The sequence below is a fragment of the Loxodonta africana genome, chromosome 3, assembly GCF_030014295.1.
Source record: "Loxodonta africana isolate mLoxAfr1 chromosome 3, mLoxAfr1.hap2, whole genome shotgun sequence".
NCBI classification, from domain to species: Eukaryota; Metazoa; Chordata; class Mammalia; order Proboscidea; family Elephantidae; genus Loxodonta; species Loxodonta africana.
In genome coordinates, this window is record NC_087344.1 from 20,646,759 (window position 1) to 20,672,634 (window position 25,876).

General features: G+C 38.7%; 2 protein-coding genes across 2 annotated transcripts; both read right to left on the bottom strand.

The window, feature by feature from the left end:
• Positions 1-2,046: 2,046 nt before the first annotated feature.
• Positions 2,047-2,823, bottom strand: LOC100669351 (olfactory receptor 7G2-like). Its single transcript, XM_064279883.1, has one exon. The coding sequence runs from the start codon at positions 2,821-2,823 to the stop codon at positions 2,047-2,049; it is 777 nt and encodes a 258-aa protein (XP_064135953.1).
• Positions 2,824-24,426: 21,603 nt separating this feature from the next.
• Positions 24,427-25,630, bottom strand: LOC135230880 (olfactory receptor 7G2-like). The gene has a single exon (XM_064283118.1). It carries the CDS (start codon positions 25,536-25,538, stop codon positions 24,504-24,506), a length of 1,035 nt encoding a protein of 344 aa, XP_064139188.1. The 5' UTR covers positions 25,539-25,630; the 3' UTR covers positions 24,427-24,503.
• Positions 25,631-25,876: the final 246 nt, after the last annotated feature.

Sequence of the window (25,876 nt, forward strand, 5' to 3'; positions counted from 1 at the left end):
TGTGGTGATGTCATTATTTCATAACCTAGGTCATGGGTATATGATTCCTCATTATATTACAATTCTTTAAAAACTACTGATACATTTTATACAGTATTTGCATATGATATATTAATAATAAGTAAAATGGAAAAGATTCCACTTTCTGGATTCTTTCATATTCTAGATTCTAAATCCATTCTCTCATCTTCTTCTAATATTCAAGTCATGCTCGTCAAACTTCAGCATACATCAAAATGTCAAAAAAGTAATTATTTAGAATGTTCATCCTACAAACATCTCCCCAGATATCAAAGCCAGTAGGTAGTGGGTGAGGTATGGAAACACGCAGTATGAACAAGGTCTCAGGTGACTCATCTCTGCAAGTGTTTTATGGACATAAATGGAGACAACTTTGCAATACAATACACCTGGTGTGCCTGGTGATGAGCTGACTTCCCGGTTTAGTGCCAAACACAATCCCACCACCACCATCAAGGATGACCAGAAGGCACTCCAGACACTCCATTAATTCACCTCCAAGGTCTATTTTATTCTCAGCTCAACACCACAGAGATGATTCTGAGTGATAATCCTGATTCTTCGTGGTTGTGGGAAAACTGATCACCCTAAGCCTGCCAACTTCCCTTTTGTCTCATTCCATTTTACACTCCACATGTCTTCCTCAAAATAAAGTCCATGTCCATAGAAAAACTGTTTTCCTCATAATTACACATTACAGAATTTTCCATGAGATCCCTAAGACAGCAGCCAACCCTCTAAGGCTTCAATGGTTCAATTAATTTTACTCAATCTCTGTGTTGACTCACCAGAGATAAGAAAGAAAAACTGCTAAATAAGGTAGCTAAGGAGAAAAGTAAAATCTCATAGATACTCTGGTCAATAAATCAATGAGTAAGGATCAAGTCAAATATGTTTCCAAAAAAGATGACCAATTCTACTCTGCCTAACTCAATAATTATTCATTTGACTTTATTGCTAAAACAGGTAAAACCTACTAATAGCTATTGCAATAATGGTAAACTAATAAAAGTACTGAAGGAAGTGGTAAAAATATGTCAGAGCAAAGTATAATAAGCCTTATAAATTATGGCCAAATACAAAACATAATGGTCCTAGTTAAATTTTATTGAGTATTATGTGCCAGGCATTATATTAAGTGCTTGTAGTGGTTATAAGAATTAACTTCCCAACAGCAAAAAATACACTACATGGTCAATCTACGGCTCTCATAATAACTAGTATCTCCCAAACAGATACGTGATTAGAAACAGATATATGCTATTCTCAGTGATCAGATGGGAGCAGATGTCTCCTATACGATTCTGTGGGAAAGTCTATTAACAGTATGTACTCTATTAAAAAATTTCTGTTGTACATAGGGTCACTATGAGTTGCAATCGACTCAATGGCACCTAACAACATTAACAATAGGTCCAGAGATGTCAGTTTTGTGTCTGTATGCATGATGTCTGGATATGACGCCTGAGTCTGTTGCAGCCACCTGTGACAACAAGTAGAATGATTTCTAGGATGAGGGCATTTCATGAGGAAATGAATGAAGTCTTAATGTTCTATTCCTGTGCATTTCGAATCTCTGACATCCTTGTAATGAAAGATAACTCTCTGTTGTTTGGACACTCAGAGTCAGGGTTATGCTTTCTTAATAGAAACAAAGCCTTGGAGTTGAAATCATTTATCTGACACCACAAAGCTACAAAAAGAGCAAAGTCAGGTTTCAATCCCAAGTTGAATTACACCTAGCCATTATGTTATCTCTTCATTTTAGAAGAACGTGGTGGGGCAAAATCAAGCATTCTGGCTCAAGAGTATCCTGTCACTTTGATGAAATTTAGAAATCCCAAACCAAAGCTCATAATATAATCACTGAAAAGCAGTTGTGCCCCTGATAACACTCCTCAAGGCTGCCTTCATGTCCCTGTTTCTCAGGCTGTAGATGAAGGGGTTCATCATGGGAGTTACCATAGCGTACAGCATTGAAGCTACTGCAGTTTTCTTGGAAGAGTGTGTAAATGTCGTACTTATCTACGAACCAAAAGCTGTCCCATAGAATAAGAACACAACTGAGAGGTGAGACCCACAGGTAGAAAAAGCTTTATACTTTCCACCTGTTGATGGCATTCTCAAAATGGAAGAGACAATTTGAGTGTAAGAGAAAATGATTTCAGAGAAAGGAAGAACACCCAGTATGCTAGCTGTAAAATATAAGATGATGTTATTGGTGAGAGTTTCAGAACAGGCAACTTTGATGACCTGAAAAACTTCACAAAATAAGTAAAGCATTTCCAGATCTGTGCAGAAGGACAGACTCAACAACATCAGACTGTGGAGCAGGGCATTCACAATGCTAACGAGCAAGGAGACTAGAATCAGCAGGCCACAGAAGTGGGCATCCATGATGACCATGTACCTCAGTGGGTGACAAATGGCCACATAGCGGTCATAGGCCATTACTCCAAGGAAAAAATTTTCCAAACTACTAAAAATCATGACAAAGCAGACCTGGGTGAGGCATCCTGCATAAGTGATGCTCTGATTTTTTGCTTGGAGGTTCACCAGCATCTTTGGGAGCGTGGTGGTGCTGAAACAGATGTCAGTAAATGAGAGATTGGAAAGAAAGAAGTACATGGGGGTGTGGAGGTGGGGGTCAGAGCTGACGGCCAGGATGATGAGCAAGTTTCCCAGGACAGTGACCAAATATATGGACAGAAACAGGCTAAAAAGGAGAGGTTGCAGTTCCTGATCCTCTGTCAGTGCCAGGAGAAGGAATTCTGAAACATCTGTTTGGTTTCTCGGTTCCATATTGTTGATGAATCTGGTGGAAAAGATTGAGGCGACTGACAATCAAATGTCAGGAAGCAGCATCTTAGGATGGAAACAAGAGGAATGGGCGGGAATATAAAGGTGTTGCCTTCTGCATGTATATTGTTCGGTTATTTAAAAAAAGTGGAGAAGCTGATATAGCAGGGTATCAACATTTATTTATTATTTTGGAAAGGAGTGAGGAGGTGGTCATTTTTTTATTACATTCTTTGTGCTCTTATTAGCATTTTAAATATTTGGTAATTGTGGAAAGAGAAACATTCCGGAGGCAGCCTGATAAGACTGTCTCAGACACAATTGCTGTCTTTCAAAATTAGAACTGGGCAACAGAAATACAAGTATTCCCTCCTTTTTGAAAGTTCATGTTATGCTACTTTACTTTTCGAAAGATTCACATCAGTACCTGTCTTCTTCACTAACTGAAAGAAGTTCAAAGAGTATTTTTGCTTAAAAAAATAGAGATCAAAAACAAAACTCACCTTCAGTGTTTTTTTTTCAACAATTCTGTAAAGAGGTATTGCACACCTGCTAGCGATGAGAGTCCATCCCCAAGCCCCTTTCCTGAAAACTACACTCAGCAGTTGTCATACCTTTGAACTGCGTCTGTGAACACTGTATGTTAGTTTTATTTTAGGTTATATGTGTTATTTTGTATGATTTGGTGTGTTATTTTGGGGTCTGAGAATGCTCAAAATTTTTTCCCATATAAATTAGTGTTAATGGCTTCTTCACTTAAGGCCATTTCAACTGATGAAAGCTTTTGTAGGAACACTCTATTTTCAGATAGTGGGGGAAACCTGTAAGAAAAATGTGTGCTAACAACTAGGAATGGGAAGATAAGGTTAAGCTGATAAATCTACTTTTGCCACCACAAGAATGCTAGTAAATATCAGAGAATTTTAAAATAGTCATCATGATTGAGAAGGGGCAGATTTCTTTTCAGGAGGAAAATGGTCAGGAGGACAGTAGCAGAATGACAGCTCCTTGCTATTGGTGCAAAGATACAAGGAAACACGTTGTCAGGAAGATGGAAGACAGTTAGACAGGAGTTGAGATGTCTTGATTCCAATCATTTCATGCACACACTATTTTCACAGGCATCATTCCTCTATATATTCCTCTATTAAAATATTTGTCCTCACTTCTAAATATTAACTAAGGGATTTATGTTACCTGGCTGGCATCATTGAGGAATGATGATTGACATCAGCCCTGGATGTTGGATGATGTAGATGAGAGATCTATCCTTCGGAAAGGCAGAGGGACCAAGTGAGGCACCAGGCTCCTGGGCAAGAGAATCATCTGTGGCTAGAGTCTCGGGTGTGCTGCTTCCTTACTGGAAGGGGACTGTTGAATGAGGTGGCCACAGGTAGACTATTTGAGGTCTCTATGTCCCTGTGGGCTCAATATCCAAAGCTCCTCATTAACTAAACACTTTTCTTGTCATTCTGATCCCAGGACACAGCAAATCTTTAAAGACCAAGAAAATAGAAGGTAGAATTAAATGTGGCTGAATCCCAGCCTCTGGGAGACCAGCTGTATGCCATTTCTCTCTCTCTACCTGTTTCTTTTAGTTCCACATCACATACTTTTTACATATGGATACACCATCCTTCTCTAATTGCATCACAACCTTTTTTAGGTACAATTGAAAGCATATCCACCTTAGTAGTGATGTTAAAAAGCCTGATTCCAATTTTAGGTGTTACAATATAATTTATGTATGAGGGTACAAATAATATATTTAGAAATATAGGTAAGTTATTTTAAAATGCAAATACATAGTCTTGTTTCTTTCTAAGTGTCATTGAATATTCCCTGATCCTTACTCTTTATTCTGTATATGTTCATAGAGCATATTGTAAGTCATTCTGTCTGGTGAATTCTGACTGTGATTAGTATAGATAGTCCTATTACTCCTTTTCTAGTGTTTCATAATCAACTTTTCCAGTTGTGTCCCAAAAATATTTATGCACATTTTTCTTAATATTCGTGGAATGTGGGTTGATATTTTGGCTCTTGATTTTTAATGGAGTTGTGAGAAATCACATTTTCACTGGCTAGGCACTAGTATGCAGGTTTATCCATATTCTCAGTAGATTTAGTTAGATGAAAACCATTATTTAATAGATGAAGATGGTATTCCATGTGAATATTCACTTAAAAACCTTCGTCTTTAATGAATTCAGTATACTCATGAATTTATCAATTTATTTTACTACATGTTAATTGTTTCCATATAAATTTTGCTTGCTAATCTACAGCATTCTCAATATGTTATTTGAGAAACAATTTGAGACAAGATGGCATTATCGTGTCACTCTTCACCGTCTTAACCTCATTTATTTCAAGCATATGGCATAATACAAATGTAAACTTCTACTGGAATCTTCCCACTCAAATAGAATCTGCCAGTCATTATTTTAATAGGCAGGAAGAAAAATAATACAAAAATGATAACCAAAAAAACAAGATTAACTTTTAGGTACCATAATCAGAACTCAAACACAAAATGATAAGTAGGCTGCACCTCCAAATTTATGGCCTTAGCAAGGAATTTTAGGTGGAAGATTGCTCTTTCCAGGTGATAAGGGCTAAATGCTCTAGAAAGGATTAGATATTTGAAGCCAAGGTCAGAGGTGGTGTTACTTGATTTGAGAAGTGTGAGTGAACACAAAAATTGTGGACGTTGCTTGGCCCATGACTGCGGATTTTGATCAACTAAAAGTTTCTTAAAAGCCTTCAGGAAGAAATTGAGCCAAGCTCCCTACTGTCTTTGTGGCTGGATTTGTGATTTTCTCACTATTACCAACAGGAAGAGGTAGGAAATGGAGCTCATGGGTTGAGTGTTGGTGATTAGTGAGAGCTACCCTGAACCTGTTAGACAGAAAGAGTGACCACATCGGTGAAAAGGGAGAAAAAAAAAACTTTAAAATTGAAGAGAATATGAAATTTGTGATTTACATAGCCGGAAAGAATAGCAATGCAAAAATAAGAACCAACAACAAGTATAATCAGAGAAAAGAAGTCAAGATTCAGAACATTCAGGCAAGTTCTGAATCTTGATTTTTTTTTCTCTGATTGTACTTGGTGTGCGATGAGGAGAAGAAAAAGATAAAATCAAAGGGGTAGTGTTAGGCAAATTATACAAAGAGCATCCTGATGGAAAGGGCAAATGCAGGATGGCCATGCGTAGTGCTTTTGTAGTAACCCTAAATGATGGTGGCTTACACCATGGTGGTAACTGTAGAGGTGTTAAGATTTGGTGGTATTATGGATGTCTTTTGGTGGTATAGGCAACAGGGTTTTCTGAAAAATTGGGCACAGAGAGCAAGAAAGAGAGAGGAATAAAAGATGAAGCTCAGTTGGAGAGAACTGCTCAGCACCTGAAAAAAATGTGTTATTATTCACTGTGATAGGAAAGACTGTGGGAAATGCATATCTAGGAGTTTAATATCAGGGTTGTAGTTTTGGGTAAGTTGAGTTTAAGATGTCTGTTGGAGAGGCCAAGCGGGCAGGTGTGTATAAGTCTAGAATGTTATATACGGGAACGTTATATATAAGTCTGGAATTTAGGGAACTGATCCTCTCTGGAGACATAAATTTGGGAGTTATTAGAGTTAGATAACTTTTAAAGCCTTGAGTCTGGATGTTACTGCCAAGGAGTCAACGTAGTTAAAGAAAAGAGAGTTAGGACTGAACTTTCAGACACTCCAGTGTGTGAGGTTGGGAACATGAGAAAGACACATCCAAGGAAACTGAGGACTAGTAGCCAGGGAAGCAGGAGCAAAACCAAGATAATGTAACTTGCTGAAAGCCAGGTGTATTAGTTTCTTGTGACTTCTGTAAAGATGAGCACAAACGTGATGGCATAATACAACAGAAATAAATTCTCTCACACTTCTGGAGGACAGAAGTCTGCGATCAGTTTCACTGTTCCGAAATGAAGGTGTATGCAGAGTAGTGCTCCTCTAGAGACTCACTAGGCAAATCTGTTGCCTCTTTGAGCTTCTGGTGGCTTCAGCTTTTCTTTGGCTTCTGGCCTCATCACACCATCCTTGCCTCAATGGGCATATTACCTTTCCTTCTGTCTGAGTCAAATCTCTCTCTAATCTCTCTTATAAAGATATTTCTGATTGCATTTAGGGCCTACTCAGATAACCCTTTATCCCATCTGCAAAGAACCTTTTCCCCAATACAGTAAAATTTGCAAGTTCCACAGATTAGGACCTGATATCTTTGGGGCTGTTATGTAATGTATTACACCAAGTTAAGAAAGTATTCCAGTAAGTACTAAGCTAAATCAAGGTTGGTGACAAGCAAAGTAAGTGAGAGATGCAGAACTGAAGCCAGGATTTAACAAGATAGAGAATCTTGATGACTCTCAGGAGCCCTTTCTATTGCATGCAGGGTCAAGGGTCTGATTGAACTGAACTCAGATAGAAATGGGAGGACAGAATTGGTGATCGGCAAAATGCTAATGGAATTTCAAAAAATCAAATCTAGCAAAAAGTGGAAAAAATAATAAAAAAATACTTCTGCTGAATTTAGTTTAATTCCTGGAATGCAAGGTTGGTTCTTTCTCCATACAACCACAGTGTTCACTCTCACTCTTCCTTTTCTTGAAAGTCAATTTCTCAGTGAGGCATCCTCTGGCCCTCTATCTAAATCACAGCACCTTCACGTTTTCTTACGCTCTCTCCTCATGTGTGATCTCCATAGCACTTATCAGCACCTAAGTCATGCTGTTCTTATTGCATCAGGTTGGGTTTCATGGCTTCCTGTCTACTCCACTTAAGCAGAGATTAGGATGTCAAAGGTTTGTTAGGGAGTGCTCCTTGGACCAGCACCTGTGAAAGGAAAGGGAAGGAGGAAGGATTGGGCAGAGGAAGAAACTGAGTTGTGATGAAGTCTTGAGATCAGCAGGGAGCTCTGGAGCTGGAATGGCCCTTCAGGGTTATGCCAGTTGGGGTAAGAGAATCAGGCCTTTAAAAGGTGTGTAGATCATGCATTGGATGCAACACTGTGAGGAGGTGGGCCCTTGGGTGCAGAGGTTCTCTTCTAGTGAGTCATTCTCAAATGGCGCTAACAGTTAAAGGCACTCTAAAAAAAAAAAAAAAAAAGTGCTGAAGCAAGTGCTTAAAAATATGTGAAAGCAGCAGGAAAGAAAGGACCAGAATGAGGATGCCAGACCTGGAAGAAAGTTGTGCTGGCTCACATTCATTGAGTACTTTATTTGAGTACTTATTAGGCGGCAAGCATTATATTTATTGTCGTTAATTTCTATTGAGTCAGCACTCACTATTTGGGATCTCATGTATAACCAAATGAAACGCATTCCAATCCTGTGGCATCTTCATGGTGGTTATATTTGAGACCATTGTAGTGGCCATTGTTAATCCATCTCCTTGAAGGTTTCCCAGGCCTTTGCTGTCCCTCAACTTTTTCAGACATGAAGTCCTTCTAGTGATTAATCCCTTCTGATGATGCATCCAAAGTAAGTGAGTTGAAAACTCAGACAATATTTTGTTCTCCATTGGGTTTTCACTGGCTGATTTTTAGAAGTAGATTATCAGGCCTTTCTTCCTTGTCTGTCTTACTCTGGAAGTTTCACTGAAGCCTGCCCACTATGGGTGACCTGCTGATGTTTGAAATACTTGTGGCATAGCTTCCAGCATTGTAGCAACATGCAAGCCACCACCGTACAACACACTGACAGACAGGTAGTGGCATTATAGTGAGCACGTGCAGTTACTATGGTGCTTGACTCTACATCAGACTTTGCCAATACGGTGCTTAGTGTAAGCCTCCCATGTTAATGAAATTTCTCTTGCTGGTAATTAGTGTTGAAAGGGACATATATCCCATACCAGGCTGATAGTGTAGGCTATCTTCTAAACGATTCCTTGGGAAAATTATCTCTCCATTACAAAGAGACCAAATAGAAGCAGTCAGTTTTCTGTTTCTATTATTATTTCTGAAATGACCTATGTGCCTTTGGTGACCATAAAGAGAACAACCTTAGGAAGAAATGAACATATGAAGAGTGAAAATGCAACACTGTAGTTCTGTGCCTGAACCTACTCTATCTCTGAAACCTTTGTTAGGAGTGATAATTGTTTTTAATGTTTGACCCTGTTTGTGTCATTGGTAAAAGTTGAGGTATCTAATATATTTATGCCAACTTTATAGATGAGGATACTGAGCTTGGAAGCAAGTTGTCAAAGGTCAGACAGCTACTACAGAGCAGAGGGGGGATTCAACTTGACGTCCAGGATGAAGACCAGATTCCTGAGACCAGGTACATGAATGGGTACATGGATGGAAACAGCCTAAAGAAGAGGGGCTGTAGTTCTGGATTCTCTGAGAGGAGAGGGGGAGGAATCCTTCTTGGTTTTCACATGTTTGGTTTTCTAATTCCATGTTGCTGATGAGTCTGATGAAAAAAATAAACATGATGAGACACATAATAGATGTACGAAGTACCTCATTTTAGAGCAAGTCTCATATCTATATTGTGAAACAAAATGAAAATTACAAATCTTTCTCTATGCTCTCTGTTTCTGTTTTTCCTCCACTTCTTTCTTCCCTTCCTCTTTTACTTTTTTTCTCTCAGTCCTCCTCTCGACTCCACTAACCAGTTCCTCAAGTTTAAATTATTGAATATCCTACTGCCTAGGAAGTCATCAAATTTAAGACTATAGTTGCCTCTGGGAAGCAAAGGAAGGGGTTGAACAGAAATAAAAAGACTATGTCCTCTTTTTTCTTACTATTTTGTTAATTTAAGAAGATACTCATTATGGCAAAATTTCAGCATTTTTAAATTCTGGAAACATAAATACGTGGGTATTTCTCCTGTTCTTCTGTGCTGTTGCCCCGGTTAAAATACTTCATTGATTAATAAACGGAAACAGATATATGGCTGATTTAGCCTGTGGGTTCTGCCTGGTTTCCACCTCTTCCCACAGAGTTCTCATAACCAGGTAACAGGGTGAAGCCAAATGATCTTCCGTACAAAGGAATGTTAAAAATCATATATAAAAAAGTAAGGAGAAGATTACCATACACCCCTGTTCTCTCAAAACAATACTAAATAAAATTTTGGAAAAATCTAGAACATTCAACAAAATTGAGCAAGGTCAAGTATGTGTTGAGATGGGAAAAGTTCCTGGAATTTTAGGGTCAGAGTAGGACATTAGCAGAATAAGATCTGTTCAAGTATTGGTGCAAAGGTAAAAGGAAACATGTGAAGAGGATGGACAATTAGGCAAACGCCTCACAAATGACTCCATTCTGCTCATCTTCTGCAAGTACCTACCTCACAGCTGCCCCCAGATGGACTGGTAGACAAAGATCTCTCCCTATTTGCAAAGCATAAACTAGGGAACTTCAGATTACTTCGGTGCCAACACTAAAGAGTGATATTAAGTTCCCCTCTGGAGACTGAAGGATAAAAATGAAAGTGCCATGCTCAGGGAGCACAGAAAGATAGAAAGACCCGGCTTTTGTGCAAAAATAATGATCTGTTTTTCTCAGGTGTGCTGCTTACTGACCTGGGCAAGGCTGTTGTGTGTCATAGACAGTTTGTAATCTCTGTAGCCATTGAGGGAGCAATGTCCAAAGCTCCTCATTAGTCAGATTCTTTTGTTGTCATTCTGATCCCACGCTAGTGAAAATCCTTAAGGAGCAAGGCTCAGAGAAAGAAAAACCTAGCATTGGCTGATTCCTGCACCAGGGATATGGCATCCTTTTTCCTCCAAGTCTTTCTGTTCACATCCATTGCAAGTACCATGCACACAGGGACACAGAGCATTTCTGTAATTAGTCTCTAGCCTTCTTTTTTTACAGTATATTCAAAGGCATCCCTCTTCCAACAAAAATATCAGGGAGACTGACATCATGTTTAGGCTCAAAAATACAGTTTATTATATAGGTATGCATATCTGTACAAATACAAGTGATAATATTTATCAGTTCAACTTTATCAACTTCAATCCTAAAAAATGCCAGCTGTAAGAGCCGGTCCTAAATATGGTTCACTAAAGGTTGATCCTGTTTCTGCATATTGTATTCAGCTCTTTGTAATGTATTCTCTGTAATCAATATGGGCTTAGCATGTCACAAAAGTTTTATTCTTTTTTTAGAATTTGCTACTAACCTTTCTCAAATTCATAGTAGTAGCTTCAATACACATTTTTTTTTCACATCACCAACCATGTTGTTGTTGTTGGGTGTCATCCAGTCCATACCGACTCATAGCCACCCTATGTCCAACAGAACAAAACACCGCCCAGGCCTACGCCATGCTCACAATCATTGCTATGCTTCAGCCCATTGTTGCAGCCACTGTGTCAATTCATCTCACTGAGGGCCTTCCTCTTTTTTACTGAACTTCTATTTTACCAAGCATTATGTCCTTCTCCAGGGACTGATCCCTTCTGACAACATGTCCAAAGTATGGGAGATGTAGTCTCACCACCCTTGCTTCTAAGGAGCACTCTATTTGTACTTCTTCCAAGACAGATTTGTTCATTCTTTTGGCAGTTCACCATATATTCAATGTTCTTCTCCAACGCCACCATTCAAAGGCGTCAATTCTTCTTTGGTCTTCCTCAATCATCATCCAGCTCTCACATGCATAGGAGGCAACTGAAAACACCATGGTTTAGGTCAGGTACACCTTAGTCTTCAAGGTGACATCTTTGCTTTTCAACACTTTAAAGAGGTCTTTTGCAGCAGATTTGCCCAATGCAACACGTCTTTTGATTTCCTGACTGCTGCCTCTGTGGGTGTTGATTGTAAATGTGAGTAAAATGAAATCTTTGACAAAATCAACCTTTTCCCTGTTTATCATGATGTTGCTTATTTGTCCAGTTGTGAGGATTTTTGCTTTCTTTATGTTGAGGTGTAGTTCATACTGAAAGCTGTGGTCTTTGATCTTCTTGAGTAAGTGCTTCAAGTCCTCTTCACTTTTAGTAAGCAAGGTTGTGTCATCTGCGTAACACAGGTTGTACATGAGTCTTCCTCTGATCCTGTGCCCCATTCTTCTTCATATAGTCCAGCTTTTAGGATTATTTTTTCAGCATACAGATTGAATAGCTATGGTGAAAGGAAACAACCCTGACACATTTTCCTGACTTTACACTATGCAGTATTCCCTTGTTCTGTTTGACTGACTGCCTCTTGATCTATGTACAGGTCCCCGATGAGCACAATTAAGTGTTCTGGAATTCCCATTCTTTGCAATGTTATCCATAATTTGTTATGTTCCACACAATCGAATGCCTTTGCATGGTCAATAAAACACAGGTAAACATCCTTCTGGTATTCTCTGCTTTCAGCCAGGATCCATATGACATCAGCAATGATATCATTGGTTCCACATCCTCTCCTGAATCAGGTTTGAATTTCTGTCAGTTCTCTGTCGATACACTGCTGCAGCTACTTTTGAATGATCTTCAGCAAAATTTTGCTTGCATGTGATATTAACGATATTGTTCAATAATTTCTGCATTCGGTTGGATCACCTTTCTTGGGAATAGGCATAAATACAGATCTCTTCCAGTCAGTTGGCCAGGTAGTTGTCTTCCAAATTTCTTGACATAGACGACTGAGTACTTCCAGGCTGAATCTGTTTGTTGAAACATCTAAATTGGCATTCCATCAGTTCTTGAAGCCTTGTTTTTCACCAATGCCTTCAGTACCTCTTGGACTTCTTCCTTCAGTACCATTGATTCCTGCTCAAATGGTAGCTCCTGAAATGGTTGAAAGTAGACCAATTCTTTTTTGGTATATATAAAAAAAATAGTGACTGTGTATTCCTTCCATCTTCTTTTGATGCTTCCTGAGTCATTTAACATTTTACTCATAAAAATAAAAAAACAAACCCATCCCCACTGAATTGATTCTGACTCATAGCAACCCTATAGGACAGAGCAGAACTGCCCCATAGAGTTTCCAAGGAATACCTGGTGGATTCTAACTGCCAACATTTTAGTTAGCAGCTGTAGCACTTAACCGTTATGCCACCAGGTTTTCCCACATTTCCCCCATACAACTCTTCAGTATTGCAACTTGAGGCTTGGGTTTTCCTTCAGCTCTTTCAGCTTGAGAAATGCAGAACATGCTCTTTCCTTTTGTTGTTCCATTTTCAGGTCTTTGCACTTGTCATTATAATACTTCACTTTGTCTTCTCGAACTGCCCTTTGAAATCTCCTGTTCAGCTCTTTTACTTCATTATTTTTTTCTTTTGCTTTAGCTACTTGACATTCAAGAGCAAGTTTCAGAGTCTCTTCTGACAATCATTTTGGTCTTTGTTTCCTGTCTTTTTAATGACCTCTTGCTTTCTTTATGTATGATGTCCTTAATGTCATTCCACAATGACATTAGAGGCTAGAAGTCTGAAATTACTTTTACTGTGCCAAAATCAAGGTGTTTGCAGAGCATTGCTCCCTCCAGAGACTCTACAGTCATGTCTGTTTGTTGTCTCCTTGAGCTTCTGTTGGTTTCAGGCTTCCCTATATTCGTAGTCTCATCATACCAATCCCTGCCTCTGTCATCACATTACCTTCTCTTCTGAATATGTCAAATCACTCTCTGCATGTCTCTTATGAAGACATACATGATTGCATTTAGAGCTCTTCAAGATAATCCAGGATAAGATCGTAACTTAATCACATCTGCAAAGAACCTTTTCCCTAATAAGACAATATTTACAGGTCCCACCTATTAGGGCCATTTGTCTTTGGGGCAATTATCCAGCCTATTATACCAGGAGAAGAAACTATTCCAATGAGGACTAAACTTAGTCAATGTTGCTGACAGGCGAGGTGACTACAGATGGAGAATTGAAGTCTGTACATAACATGGTAGAGGACTTTGGTAACACCTCAGGAGCAGTTTCTGTTGCATGCAGGGCAAGAGCCTGATTGGGCTAACCTCAGATGGAAATGAGAAGAGAGAGTTGGTGAGCATGAGTATAGACAAACTTAAAGGAAGGAACAATTTCAGAAAACTTAAGGGAAGGAATATTATCTATTTCTTTTCATAATGCCAAAGTAACATTGATATCAAAAGCAGACATAGTTATCACAAGAAAAGAAAATTCCAAGTACTCTTACTCCATTTTGAATAGGACAGGCATATGGTCTACTATGACGGAACTGACAAATTGAAGAGAATGGTGTCATATTCATTGGGAAAAAGAACATTTCAACATCTATCCTGAAGTACAACAGTGTCAGTGATGGCATAATATCCATATACCTCGAAGGAATGCCAGTTAATACAACTATTATTCAAATTTATACACGAACCACCAATGACAAAGATTTAAAAAAAAAATGATGATTTCTACCAACCTTTGCAGTCTTAATCTACCAAACATGCAATCACAATGCATTCATAATTACTGGTGATCGGAACGTGAAAGTTGGAAACAAAGAAGAAGGATCGGTAGTTGGAAAATATGAACTTGATGATGGAAACAGCATCAGAGACCACATGACAGAATTTTTCAAGGCCAACGACTTCTTCATTGCAAGTACCTTTTTCAACAGCATGAACGGGAACTATAAAAAGATGTCACCTTAAAGACTAATGTGCTCCTGCCCCAAGCCATGGTTTTTTCAATCGCATCATATGCATGCAAAAGCTGGACAATGAATAAGGATGACAGAAGAAGAATTGATGCCTTTGAATTGTGGTGTTGGTGGAGAATATTGAATATACTGTGGACTGCCAAAAGAATAAACAAATCTGCCTTGAAAGAAGTACAACCAGAGTGTTCCTTAGAAGCGAGAATGACGAGACTGCATCTCACATACTTTGGACATGTCAGGAGGGATCAGTCCCTGGAGAAAGACATCATGCTTGGTAAAGTAGAGGGTCAGCAAAAAAGAGGAAGACTCTCAACAGATGGTTTGACACAGTGGCTGCAACAATGTTTTCAAGCCTAACAACGACTGTGAGGATGGTGCAGGACCAGGCAGTGTTTCGTTCTACTGTGTATAGGGTCACTATGAGTTGGAACTGACTCGACAGCACCTAACAATAACAACATAAACATATTGACCACACCAGATGGAATGCATAAAAATCAAATTGACTACATCTGTGGAAAGAGATGATGGAGAAGCTCAATATCATCAGTTAGAAAAAGGCCAGGGGCAGAGTGCAGGATAGACCATCAACTGCTCATTTGCAGGTTAAAACTAAAGTTGAAGAAAATTAAAATAAGTCCATGAGAGCCAAAGTCCATCCTTGTTTATGTCCCACCTGAATTTAGAGACCATCTTGAGATAGATTTCATGCATTGAACTCTAATGACTGAAGACCAGAAAATTTGTGAAATGACATCAAGGACATGTTGGAGGAAGAAAGCAAAAGGTCATTAAAAAGGTAGGAAAGAAAGAAAAGAACACAATGGATCTCAGAACAGACTCTGAAACTTGCTCTTGAATGTCAAGTAGCTAAAGCAAAAGCTGAAGTAAAAGAGCTGAACAGAAGCTTTCAAAGGGCAGCTCGAGAGGACAAAGTTAAGTGTTATATTGACATGTGCAAAGACCTGGAGTTTGAAAACCAGAAGGAAAAAACACGGTTAACGTTTCTCAAGCTGAAAGAACTGAAGGAAAAATTCAAGCCTCGAGTTCCCATATTGAAGGATTCTGTGGACAAAATATTGAATGATGCAGGAACCACCAAAAGAAGATAGAAGGAATACACAGAGTCACTACATCAAAAAGAATTGGTTGGTATTCAGCCATTTCAGGAGGTAGCATCGTACCAAAGAAAGAAGTCCAAGCTATGCTGGAGGCATTGTTGAAAAAAAAAAAGGCCGCAGGTATTGATGGAATACCAATTGAGATGTTTCAACAAATGGATTCAATGCTGGAAGCACTCACTCATCTATGCCAAGAAATTTGGAAGACAGCTACTTGGCCAATTAACTGGAAGAGGTCCATATTTGTATCCATTCCAAAGAAGGATGATACAACAGAATGCAGACATTCTCAAACAATATCGTTAATAATGCACGCAAGTAAAATTTTGTTGAAGATCATTCAAAAGCAGGTGTAGCAGTACATTATGTGGGAACTGCCAAAAATTCAAGCCTGATTCAGAAGAGGACTAGGCACAGAGGGTATCATTGGTGATGCTGGATGGATCTTGGCTGAAAGCAGAGAATACCAGAAAAAATGTTTACCTGTGTTTTCTTGACTATGCAAAGGCATTTGACTGTGTGGATCATAACAAATTATGGATAGCATTGTGAAGAATGATGTGATGGTTAAAGCTGTGTGTCAACTTGGCTGGTCCTTGATTCTCAGTGGGTTCACAGCTATGATGTAGTTTGGCAGTTACATAATGATGTAATCAACTCCATCATGAGATCTGCTATAAGCAGCCAACATGTGGAAAGGGAGTTTCATTGGGAGTGTGGCTTGCCTCCAGTATGTAAATGGATGTTCCAGCAAGGCTCTCACTCTGGGTCTTGCATCTGACTCCTCATCATGTGACCTCAGGTTTTTAGGACTTGAAGTAGAAGATTACCTGCCAATCTTGGGTTTGTCAACCCCTGCAGCAATGTGAATCAGGATAAGCCTCTAGCCTAAATCCTGACCACAGACTTGGGACTTGCCAGCCTCTCCAACCGTGTGAGCCATTTCCTTGAGATAAGCCTCTCTCTCTCTCTAAATATATATATATATATGTACATATATGTATATACATATATGCATGTATATATACATATATACATACATATACATATGTATACATACATATATATATATATGCTTCACTGGTTTTCCTTATATAGATCTCAACCTGAAACAAATGGGAATTCTAGAACACTTATGTTCATGAGAAGCCTGTAAATAGATCAAGAGGCAGTCATTTGAACAGAACAAGGGGATACTGCATGGTTTAAAATCAGGAAAGATGTGTGTCATGGTTGAATTCTTTCACCATACTTATTCAATCTGTAAACTGAACAAATAATCCAAGAAGCTGTACTATATGAAGAAGAATTTGACATTAGGATTGGTGGAAGGCTCATTAACAACCTACGATATCCCAATGACATAACCTTCCTTGCTGAAAGTGAAGCCGATGTGAAACACTTACTAATGAAGATCAAAGACTATCACCTTAGTATGGATTACACCTCAACATAAAGAAAACAAAAATCCTCACAACTGGACCAATAAGCAACATCATGATAAACTGAGAAAATATTGAGAAAACAAAGTTAAGTATTATAATGAGATACGCAAAGACCAGGAGTTACAAAACCAAAAGAGAAGAACATGGTTAACATTTCTCAAGCTGAAAGAACTGAAGAAAAAATTCAAGCCTCAAGTTGAAGGATTCTTTGGACAAAATATTGAATGACACAGGAAGCATCAAAAGAAGATGAAAGGAATACACAGAGTCACTGTACTGAAAAGAATTGGTTGTTAAGAATTTCATTTTACTTGGGTCTACAATCAGTGTCCATGGAAGCAACAGTCAAGAAATCAAAGGACATATTTCATTGGACAAATCTGCTGCAAAAACCTCCTTGAATTGTTAAAAACCAAAGATATCTCTTTGAGGACTTAGGTGGGCCTGACACAGCCATGGTATTTTCAATCACCTCATATACACGCAAAAGCTGGGCAATGAATAAGGAAGACTGAAGAAGAGTTGATGCCTTTGAATTATGGTTGTGGTGAAGAATGTTGAATATGCCATGGACTTTGTCTTGGAAGAAGTACAAACAGAATACCCCTTAGAAGCAGGGATGGTGCGACTACATCTCACACACTTAGCACATGTTGTCAGGAGGGATCACCCCCTGGAGAAGGACATCATGCTTCGCAAAGTAGAGGGTTAGTGAAAAAGAAGACCCTCAATGAGATGTATTGACACAGTGGCTGCAACAATGGGTTCAAGCATAGCAGCAATTGTGAGGATGGCACAGGACCGGGCAGTGTTTTGTTCTGTTGTGCGTAGGGTTACTGTGAGTCGGAACCGACTCAATGGCACCTAACGGAACAACAACATGGTCTTGCAGAAGAACAATCAAATCTGTCTGGGAGGAAGTACAGCCAGAATGCTCCTTAGAAGCAAGAATGGCAAGACTTCTCACCTACTTTGGAAATGTTATCAGTAGGGACCAGTCCCTGGAGAAGGACATCATACTTGGTAATGTAGAGGGTCAGAGAGAAAGAGGAAGACCCTCAACGAGATGAATTGACACAGTGGCTGCAACAGTGGGCTCAAACACAGCAATGATTGTGAGGATGGTGCTGGATTAGGCAGTGTTTTGTTCTGTTATACATGGGATCACCGTGAGTTGGAACTGAGTCTATGGCACCTAATGACAACAACTATTATTACTGCAAAATTACTAACAAAATTTCAAAAAATCAAATCCAGCAAAGTTGAAAAAAGATAATGCTTTCTGTCAAATTTGGTTTAATTCCAGGAATGCATAGTTGGTCCTTTGTCCATATAACAGTGTTTACTTCCACTCTTCTTTAGGTCTTTACTCACAAGTCAGCTTCTCTGTGAAGTTTCTACTGGCCCACTTATCTAAATTGCAATGCCGCCTTATTTTCTTCCTCTCTTTCCTGATTTATATTTTCCACGGCACTTATCATCATCTAACTTTCTATGTTTTTCTATTGCATCAAGTTGTGTTCTCTTGGGAAGCATAATTAGCATGCCAATGGTTTGTTTGTGCTGCTGAGATTAACATCTTGAAAGAAAAGTGAAAAAAGTAGGACTGACAGAGGGAGAAAGTGAGTTGTGATACAATCCAAAAGAGAGCCTCCACTGACCCTCCAGGACATTCTTGAGCAGAACAAGAGAAAAGGCTGGAGAGAAATAGAGTGAAAACACTTCTGTTCATCACCAAAGCACTAAAGGGTACGCAAAACAAGCCACACACCTAAAGAAGAAGTTTGCAAGGTATGTAACTGAAAAAGCATTAATATCCCAATTAAATAAAGAAATCTTATAAATTAATAAGAAAAAGCTATTCAGTAGAAGTATCATAAACAGATATTCCAAAAGGGGAAAGGTAATGTCCCATAGCATGTGAGACGACTCTCACCTTCATAATAAGAGAAATGTTTGTCAGTTGAATAATAGTCTACATCCACCAGATTGTTAGACTACAGAATATGTGTTGGTGATTATGTGGATGCAAGGCACATCCGGTGAGAGCGTAAATTAGCTCAGCCGCTTGAGAAAACTCTTTAAAGTTACCCAAATAAAAATGGTGTTCCCCTATGTCCAATAACCTACTTCTCCTCAAGTGTAACATTCTTGCTCATTTCCACCAGGAGACATGTACGAGAATATTGAAATAGCTTTATTCATAAAAGCAAAAAACTAACTAGCAAAATTTCTGTCAACATCAAAAAAGGAGAACTTTTGTGATGTTACTTTACATAATGTGAAAGTATGAAGCATTGAAAATAAAAGAGATAGTGTTACTCCCAATCACAGGTGTGAATTTCAAAAACACAATGACGGGAAAAACAACTAACATGGAGAATTCGTACATGCAGATTAAGCATTTAGGACCAGACCCATTCAATGGGGAAACAAAAATCTCTTCAATAAATGGTATTAAGACAACTGGATAGCCACATGCAAAATAAATAAATCAAAATAAAGGTGAATCCTTGCCTCATACCATACAGAAAAGAGAAGTCAAAGTGGATCAAAAAATATAAGGCCTAAAACTGAAAACCTCTTTGAAGAAAACATAGAGGCAAATTTTCATGAGCCTGGATTAAGAAATAGTTTCTTCAAAAAGCACAGGTCACAAACAAAAAGGTAGTTATATTGGAATTCATCAACATTAAATATGTTTGTCCATCCACTTACATTATCAAGAGAGTGAAGAGGCAACCATAAAATGGGAAAAATATTTACAAATCATATATTTGATAAGAGTTTAATATCAAGAGTATGTAATGAATTTTTAAAATTCAACCGCAAAAAGATAAACCCTATAAAAATACGAGAAAAGAACTTGAACAAATATTTTCCCAAGAAGTTATACAAATGGCCAACAAGCACCTAAAATGATGGTCAACATCATTAGTCATCAGGAAAATGAAAATCAAAATCACAATGAGATACCACGTCACACCCACTTGTATGGCAGTAATAATAGTAGTAAGAATAATAATTTCTCAGTTTGCACTCATGAGGACCTTATGTGTTACAGGGTAGAATGGCATTATAGGGGCTTTTTTGGCTCTAATCTTTATGGAAGCAGATTGACAGGTCTTTCTTCTGTGGTGCCACTGAGTGGATTTGACCTGCCAACCTTTTGGTTAGTAGCTATGAACAAATTGTTTGTGCCACCTAGAGGCCTTATGAAAATAATAATAACAATAAATAATGATAAGTGAAAATAAGAAGTGTTGGTAAGGTTGCAAAGAAATGGGAAACCTCATAAAATGCTTGTGGAATTTTAAAATGGTGCAGCTATTTTGAAAAATAATCTGGCAGTTTCCCAAATGGAAAAATATAAAGTTACCATTTGACACAGCAATCCCATCCCTAGGTATACACCCAAGAGATATGAAAACATATGTCCACACAAAAACTTATACAGAAATATTTATAGCTTTATTATTCACAAAATATAGAAAGTAAAAACAACTCAAATGCCCATCAACAGATGAATGGATAAACAAAATGTGACAAAACCATACAATGGTATATTACTCAACTACAAAAAGGAATGAAGTACTGATGCATGCTATAACATAAAAGAGCCTTGAAATTATGCTACCAGACACAAAAATCCACATATTATAAAATTTTGTGTGTAATATCAGATGAGGGAAAGCTATAGAGACAGAAAGAAGATAAGTGGTTGCCAGAGTTGGGGAGAGAAAGGATTGGAGAGTGGCTGATTAATAGATAACGGGGTTTCCTTTTAGGGGATGAAAAAGTTCTGGAGCTGGTAGTGGTGATTGTTGCACAACATTTGAATTTACTTAGTGCTGTTGAATTGTAGTTTTTTAAATGTTTTCAGTGGTAATTTATGTGATGAGTATTTTACTACAGCTAAAAAAAAAAATGCCTAGATTTCTAACAAGTTCAAAAAGAGTCAGATTTATTTACTAGATACATACTGGGGTGATAAAAAGGTGCAGTTATATCCTATGAAAATGTCAGTATTTGTAGGACAAATACTCTCAAATCTTGGCAATTTCATAGGATTCACCGAATAAAAGAACATCAAAGAAATGATACAGAGTTCAGGAGGTGAGGAGTGTGGTATGATTGCGAGACTGCTCAAGTGCATGCTGTGGTGACGATAATGCTTTATTTATTAATCTGGTGATAAGTATTGTCTTAGTCATCTAGTGCTGCTATAACAGAAATACCACAAGTGGATGGCTTTAACAAAGAGAAATTTATTTCTTCACAGTAAAGTAGGCTCAAAGTCCAATTTCGGGGTGTCAGCACCAGGGGAAGTTTTTCTCTCTGGGTTGGTCTTCTCGTCAATCTTCCCTTAGGCTAGGAGTTTCTCTGCACAGGAAACCTGTGTCCAAAGGACATGCTCTGCTCCTGGCACTGCTTTCTTGATGGTATGAGGTTCCCCTGTCTCTCTGCTTGCATCTCTCTTTTATATCTCAAGAGATTGCCTCAAGACACAATCTAATCTTGTAGGTTGAGTCCTGTCTCACTAACACAACTGCTGCCCACCCTCTCTCATTAACATCATAGAGGCAGGATTTACAACATGTAGGAAAATCACACAATACCAGGAATCATGGCCCAGTCCAACTGATACACACATTTTTGGGGGGATATAATTCAATCCCTGACAGATATATATTTTTTCATTATTTTGCTACTTTTTAAGAACTACAGACACATTTTACACACAATTTGTATATGATATTTTAACAAGTAAAACTGAGGAAAGGTCTTTCATATTCCAGATTCTAAATACATTCTCCTATGGTCTTGTAATATGAAAGTCATGCTAGAGCACATCAGGATCCCAAAAAGAACTTATTAAAAACAATCATCCTTCAGCTGTCTCCCCAGAGAGTATAAGGTAGTAGTTCTTGGGTGAGGTCCAGAAATCTGCCATACGAACAGGGTCTCAGGTAGCTCATCACTGCAGGAGTTCTGCGGACATCAATGGAGGAAGCTCAGCACTAGAAGATACGTTAGGTGCCTGTCCTCCAGGAATGTTACTAAACATAACCCCTCCCCTGAACCTTCTACCCACTTTGATGAACAGAAGACTTTCCTGCACTCCCTTGTTTCTCCTCTGAGACCCCCATTGTTCTTGCCTCCACACCCAGAGAGAGGATTATGACTTCTAGTCTAGCTTTTTTGTAGTTGTGGGAAAAGTAATCTCCTTAATCTTGTCAATTTACCTTTTCTCCCATCCTATTTTACACTCAACATGTCCTCCTCAAAGTAAAGATCTTGTTCATAGAAAAACTATTTCTCTCATAAAGAGACATCACCCTTTTGCTGGCCTAGGGACATACGATATCCCAACTACTTTTTATGCCTCTGGAGTTCTTTGGGAGTATGGTTTTCTCACTGCAAGTATTTTCTGCCCTTCAGTGGGGTCTTGCCTAATGGTAAAAGGTGAAAGAAACCTAGTTGAAGCAAATTACCTGGAGTATGAGGCTTGCAAGTAAGGTAGTGCAACCAGGAAGTGTGATTGGATTAAAATTTTATGTCTTTTGGCCTTTGTACCCCCTAGATAAGCCTTGTAAGAATATTTCTGGTTTCCTGAATTTTTTTTTTGTTGTTGGGGAGAGGGTGGGAATTGTATTACTTTTTTTGAGTGTCATCTTTGGAAAACCAGAAGTTCCCCCATGTAATGGAAGGTGCCCCACCGTATTTTCAGCAACCAAGACTCACTGGGACAGACAGTCACCCATCAATCAGCAGGCTTGAGAATGCAACAAGTTTATTATTATAACCATGTAGTCCCAGATAATATTTGTCAAAATCCATATTATCAACCAAAAATTTAAACACACTCCATGACTCAGCATACTTCCATTAATGAAAACACAGGATATCAAGAAAAAATAAAATTCAGAGCAGAAAATAATAGGATCACCAAAAGGTTAAAACGTTTTGGACAAGAAGTCTAAGATTGTAGCCGATACTCTAAAACTCTAGTGATTCAATTAATTTTACACAAACGGAGTCTGTAGACTCTGCCAGAGAAGAGTAAGAAGCACAGCAAGACAAGATGACTAAGGAGAAATGTGAAACTCTCATCGGTTCTTTTCAATAAATCAGTTAGGAGAAGTCAAACCAAATAAGGTGCCAGAAAAATATTACCAGCTTTTATCATGCCTACCCAAGGATTATTCATTTGGCTATATAATTAAGACTAGAAAAAGCCTGTGATAGATGTTAAAATAAAGGCAAGCAAATATAATTACTGAAGCAAGTGCAAAAATATGTGAGAGCAAAAGGGTTGCATAACTTGTGAATATTGGCAAGAAATGGAACACAATGATACTAGTTCAATTTTACTGAGTACTTACTATGTGGGAGGCACTGTATTAAGTGCTTGTAGTGGTTTGGGTTGACTTCCCAATGGAATTGCACTCCAAACGGTCAGCTTAAGTCTTGTATAATGATCGTTTTCCCCAGTATCAGGAATTAGATTAAGAAGGGGCATATGCCCCTATTCTCATTGGTGATAGGACAGTATATTAGTTTCCTTTGGCTGCCATAAAAAATTACCACAAAGTTGATTGCTTAAAAAGAGAAATTTATTATCTCACAGTTCTGAAGGCTGGAAGTCAGAAACAAAGGTGTCAGCAGAGGTATACTACTTAGAAGAGTCTAGTGGAGAATCCATTCATTGCCTCTTCCAGTTCCAGAAAGAGCTTGGTGGCTCCAGGTGTTCCTTGGCCTGTGACCATATCACTGCAACCTCTACTTCTGTGGTCACATTGCCTCCTACTTTTCTCTGTGTCTTCTGCACTGTCTATGTTATAAGATTACGTGTGATTGCAGTTAGGCCCATGAGGATAATCCAGGCTTAATCTCCCTCTCTGCCAAGACCCTTGGTCCAATTAAGGTAACAGTAACCCTTTTATCATGTCAGTAATATTCACAGGATCCAAGAATGAGGATGTGGAAATACCATTTTGGGGGCAACCACCTGACCTACTACAGGAGGCATATCTTCTGATGACTGCATCAAAAAGTCTATTAATAATAAGCCTAGGAAGGACAGTAAATTCTCTCTCTGAGTATTATGTGTGGTATTATATCTGCATCTGCTACAAAAATCCAGAGACCATGAGGGAAATTAGTCCTGGGATGAAGCCACCACATGTAGGACTAATGAAGCCCTGCTGTCCTATTCCTGTACATTCACTATCTATGAAGTCTTTCTAATGAAAGATAGCCCTTTTCATTTTTTGAGCATATTAGTGCCTGAGATTCTTTTAATTATTAGCACCAAAGTCTTTTTCACTGATGATGTTCAAATATCTCACAATCATCTAAAACCACTGAGGAAATATAATTGCCATTTTGTAGATGATGAAACTATGTATTGTTGATGCTGATGCTGACCAGCAGGGAGATTTTATCAGTGATAGGTCTTAGTATAATTAGTTGGCACAGATGAAACATCACTAAATAGAAGGCATCCTACCAATGAGTTTTCTCAAGCTTCCTTTTATGTTCCCGTTCCTTAGGCTGTAGATAACAGGATTCATCATTTGAGGGATCACAATGTACATCACTGAGGCTACTGCAGTCTCCTTGGGAGAGAGTGCAAATGCAGAACTGAGGTATACACCAACAGATGTCCCATAAAATAAAGAAACAACGGAGAGGTGAGACCCACAGGTGGAAAAAGCTTTATGCTTTCCATCAGCTGATGGCATTCTTAAAACAGAGGAGATAATTCGAGTGTAAGAGAATATGATCCCAGAGAGAGGAACACCACCCAATATGCAAGCCACAAAATATATCAGGATGTTATTGATGAGGGCACTGGAACAGGCTAGCTTGAGGACCTGAGCAAGTTCACAGAAGAACTGAGGGATTTCAAGATCTGTGCAAAAGGACAGCTGCAAAACCATCAGACTGTGGAGCAGTGCATCCACCATACTGATGAACAAAGAAAGTAGAACTAGCAGGCTGCAGAAGCAGGGGTTCATGATGACTGTGTACCTCAGTGGGTGACAAATGGCCACATAGCGATCACAGGCCATGGCTGCAAGAAGAAAATTTTCAAAACCACAAAAAGCCTGGACAAAGAAAATCTGATTGAGGCAGCCTGTATAAGTGATGCTCTGATTCTGCGTCTTGATATTCACCAGCATCTTTGGGATGGTAGTTGTACTTAAACAGATGTCAGTAATGGACAGATTGGAGACAAAGAAGTACATAGGAGTGTGCAGGTGGGAGTCAGAGCTGACAGTCAGGACAATGAGCAGATTTCCAAGGACAGTGACCAGGTACATGGTCAGGAATAGGCTAAAGAGGAGAAGCTGCAGTTCTGGATCTTCTGTCAGTCCCAGGAGAAGAAATTTTGAAACACTTGTTTGGTTCCTGGGTTCCATATTGTTGATGAATCTGATGGGATGACTGGGTGACAAGACAATCAAATGTGTGGTCACTGGACCAACAGCAGCAGTAGCAGCATCACCAGAGGCAAACATTATCTTGGGGAAGGAAGAAGAGGAATGGAGGGGATACAAAAGTGGTATATTCTGTATGCATATTATTTGGTTATTTAAAATAATAATAATAAAAAGACTTGAAGCTAATCTAGCAGAATGTCAACATTAATTTCTTCTGGAAAGGGTTAGGGATGGTTATATTATTATTACACTATCTGTGCTTTTATGATCATTTTAAATATTTAGTAATATTGTAAATAGAAATAGACTTAGAAGGCAGCCTGATGAGTCAATCTGGGTCTCCACCTCCTTCCCTAGCTATCAGAGAGGGCAATGGAGATAATACAAAGATGTACTAAGAACCAGGAAGATAAGAT

Coding starts and splice junctions, on each gene's coding strand:
- LOC135230880 (XM_064283118.1), bottom strand. CDS start 25,538: ATGTTTGCCTCTGGTGATGCTGCTACTGCTGCTGTTGGTCCAGTGACC.
- LOC100669351 (XM_064279883.1), bottom strand. CDS start 2,823: ATGGAACCGAGAAACCAAACAGATGTTTCAGAATTCCTTCTCCTGGCA.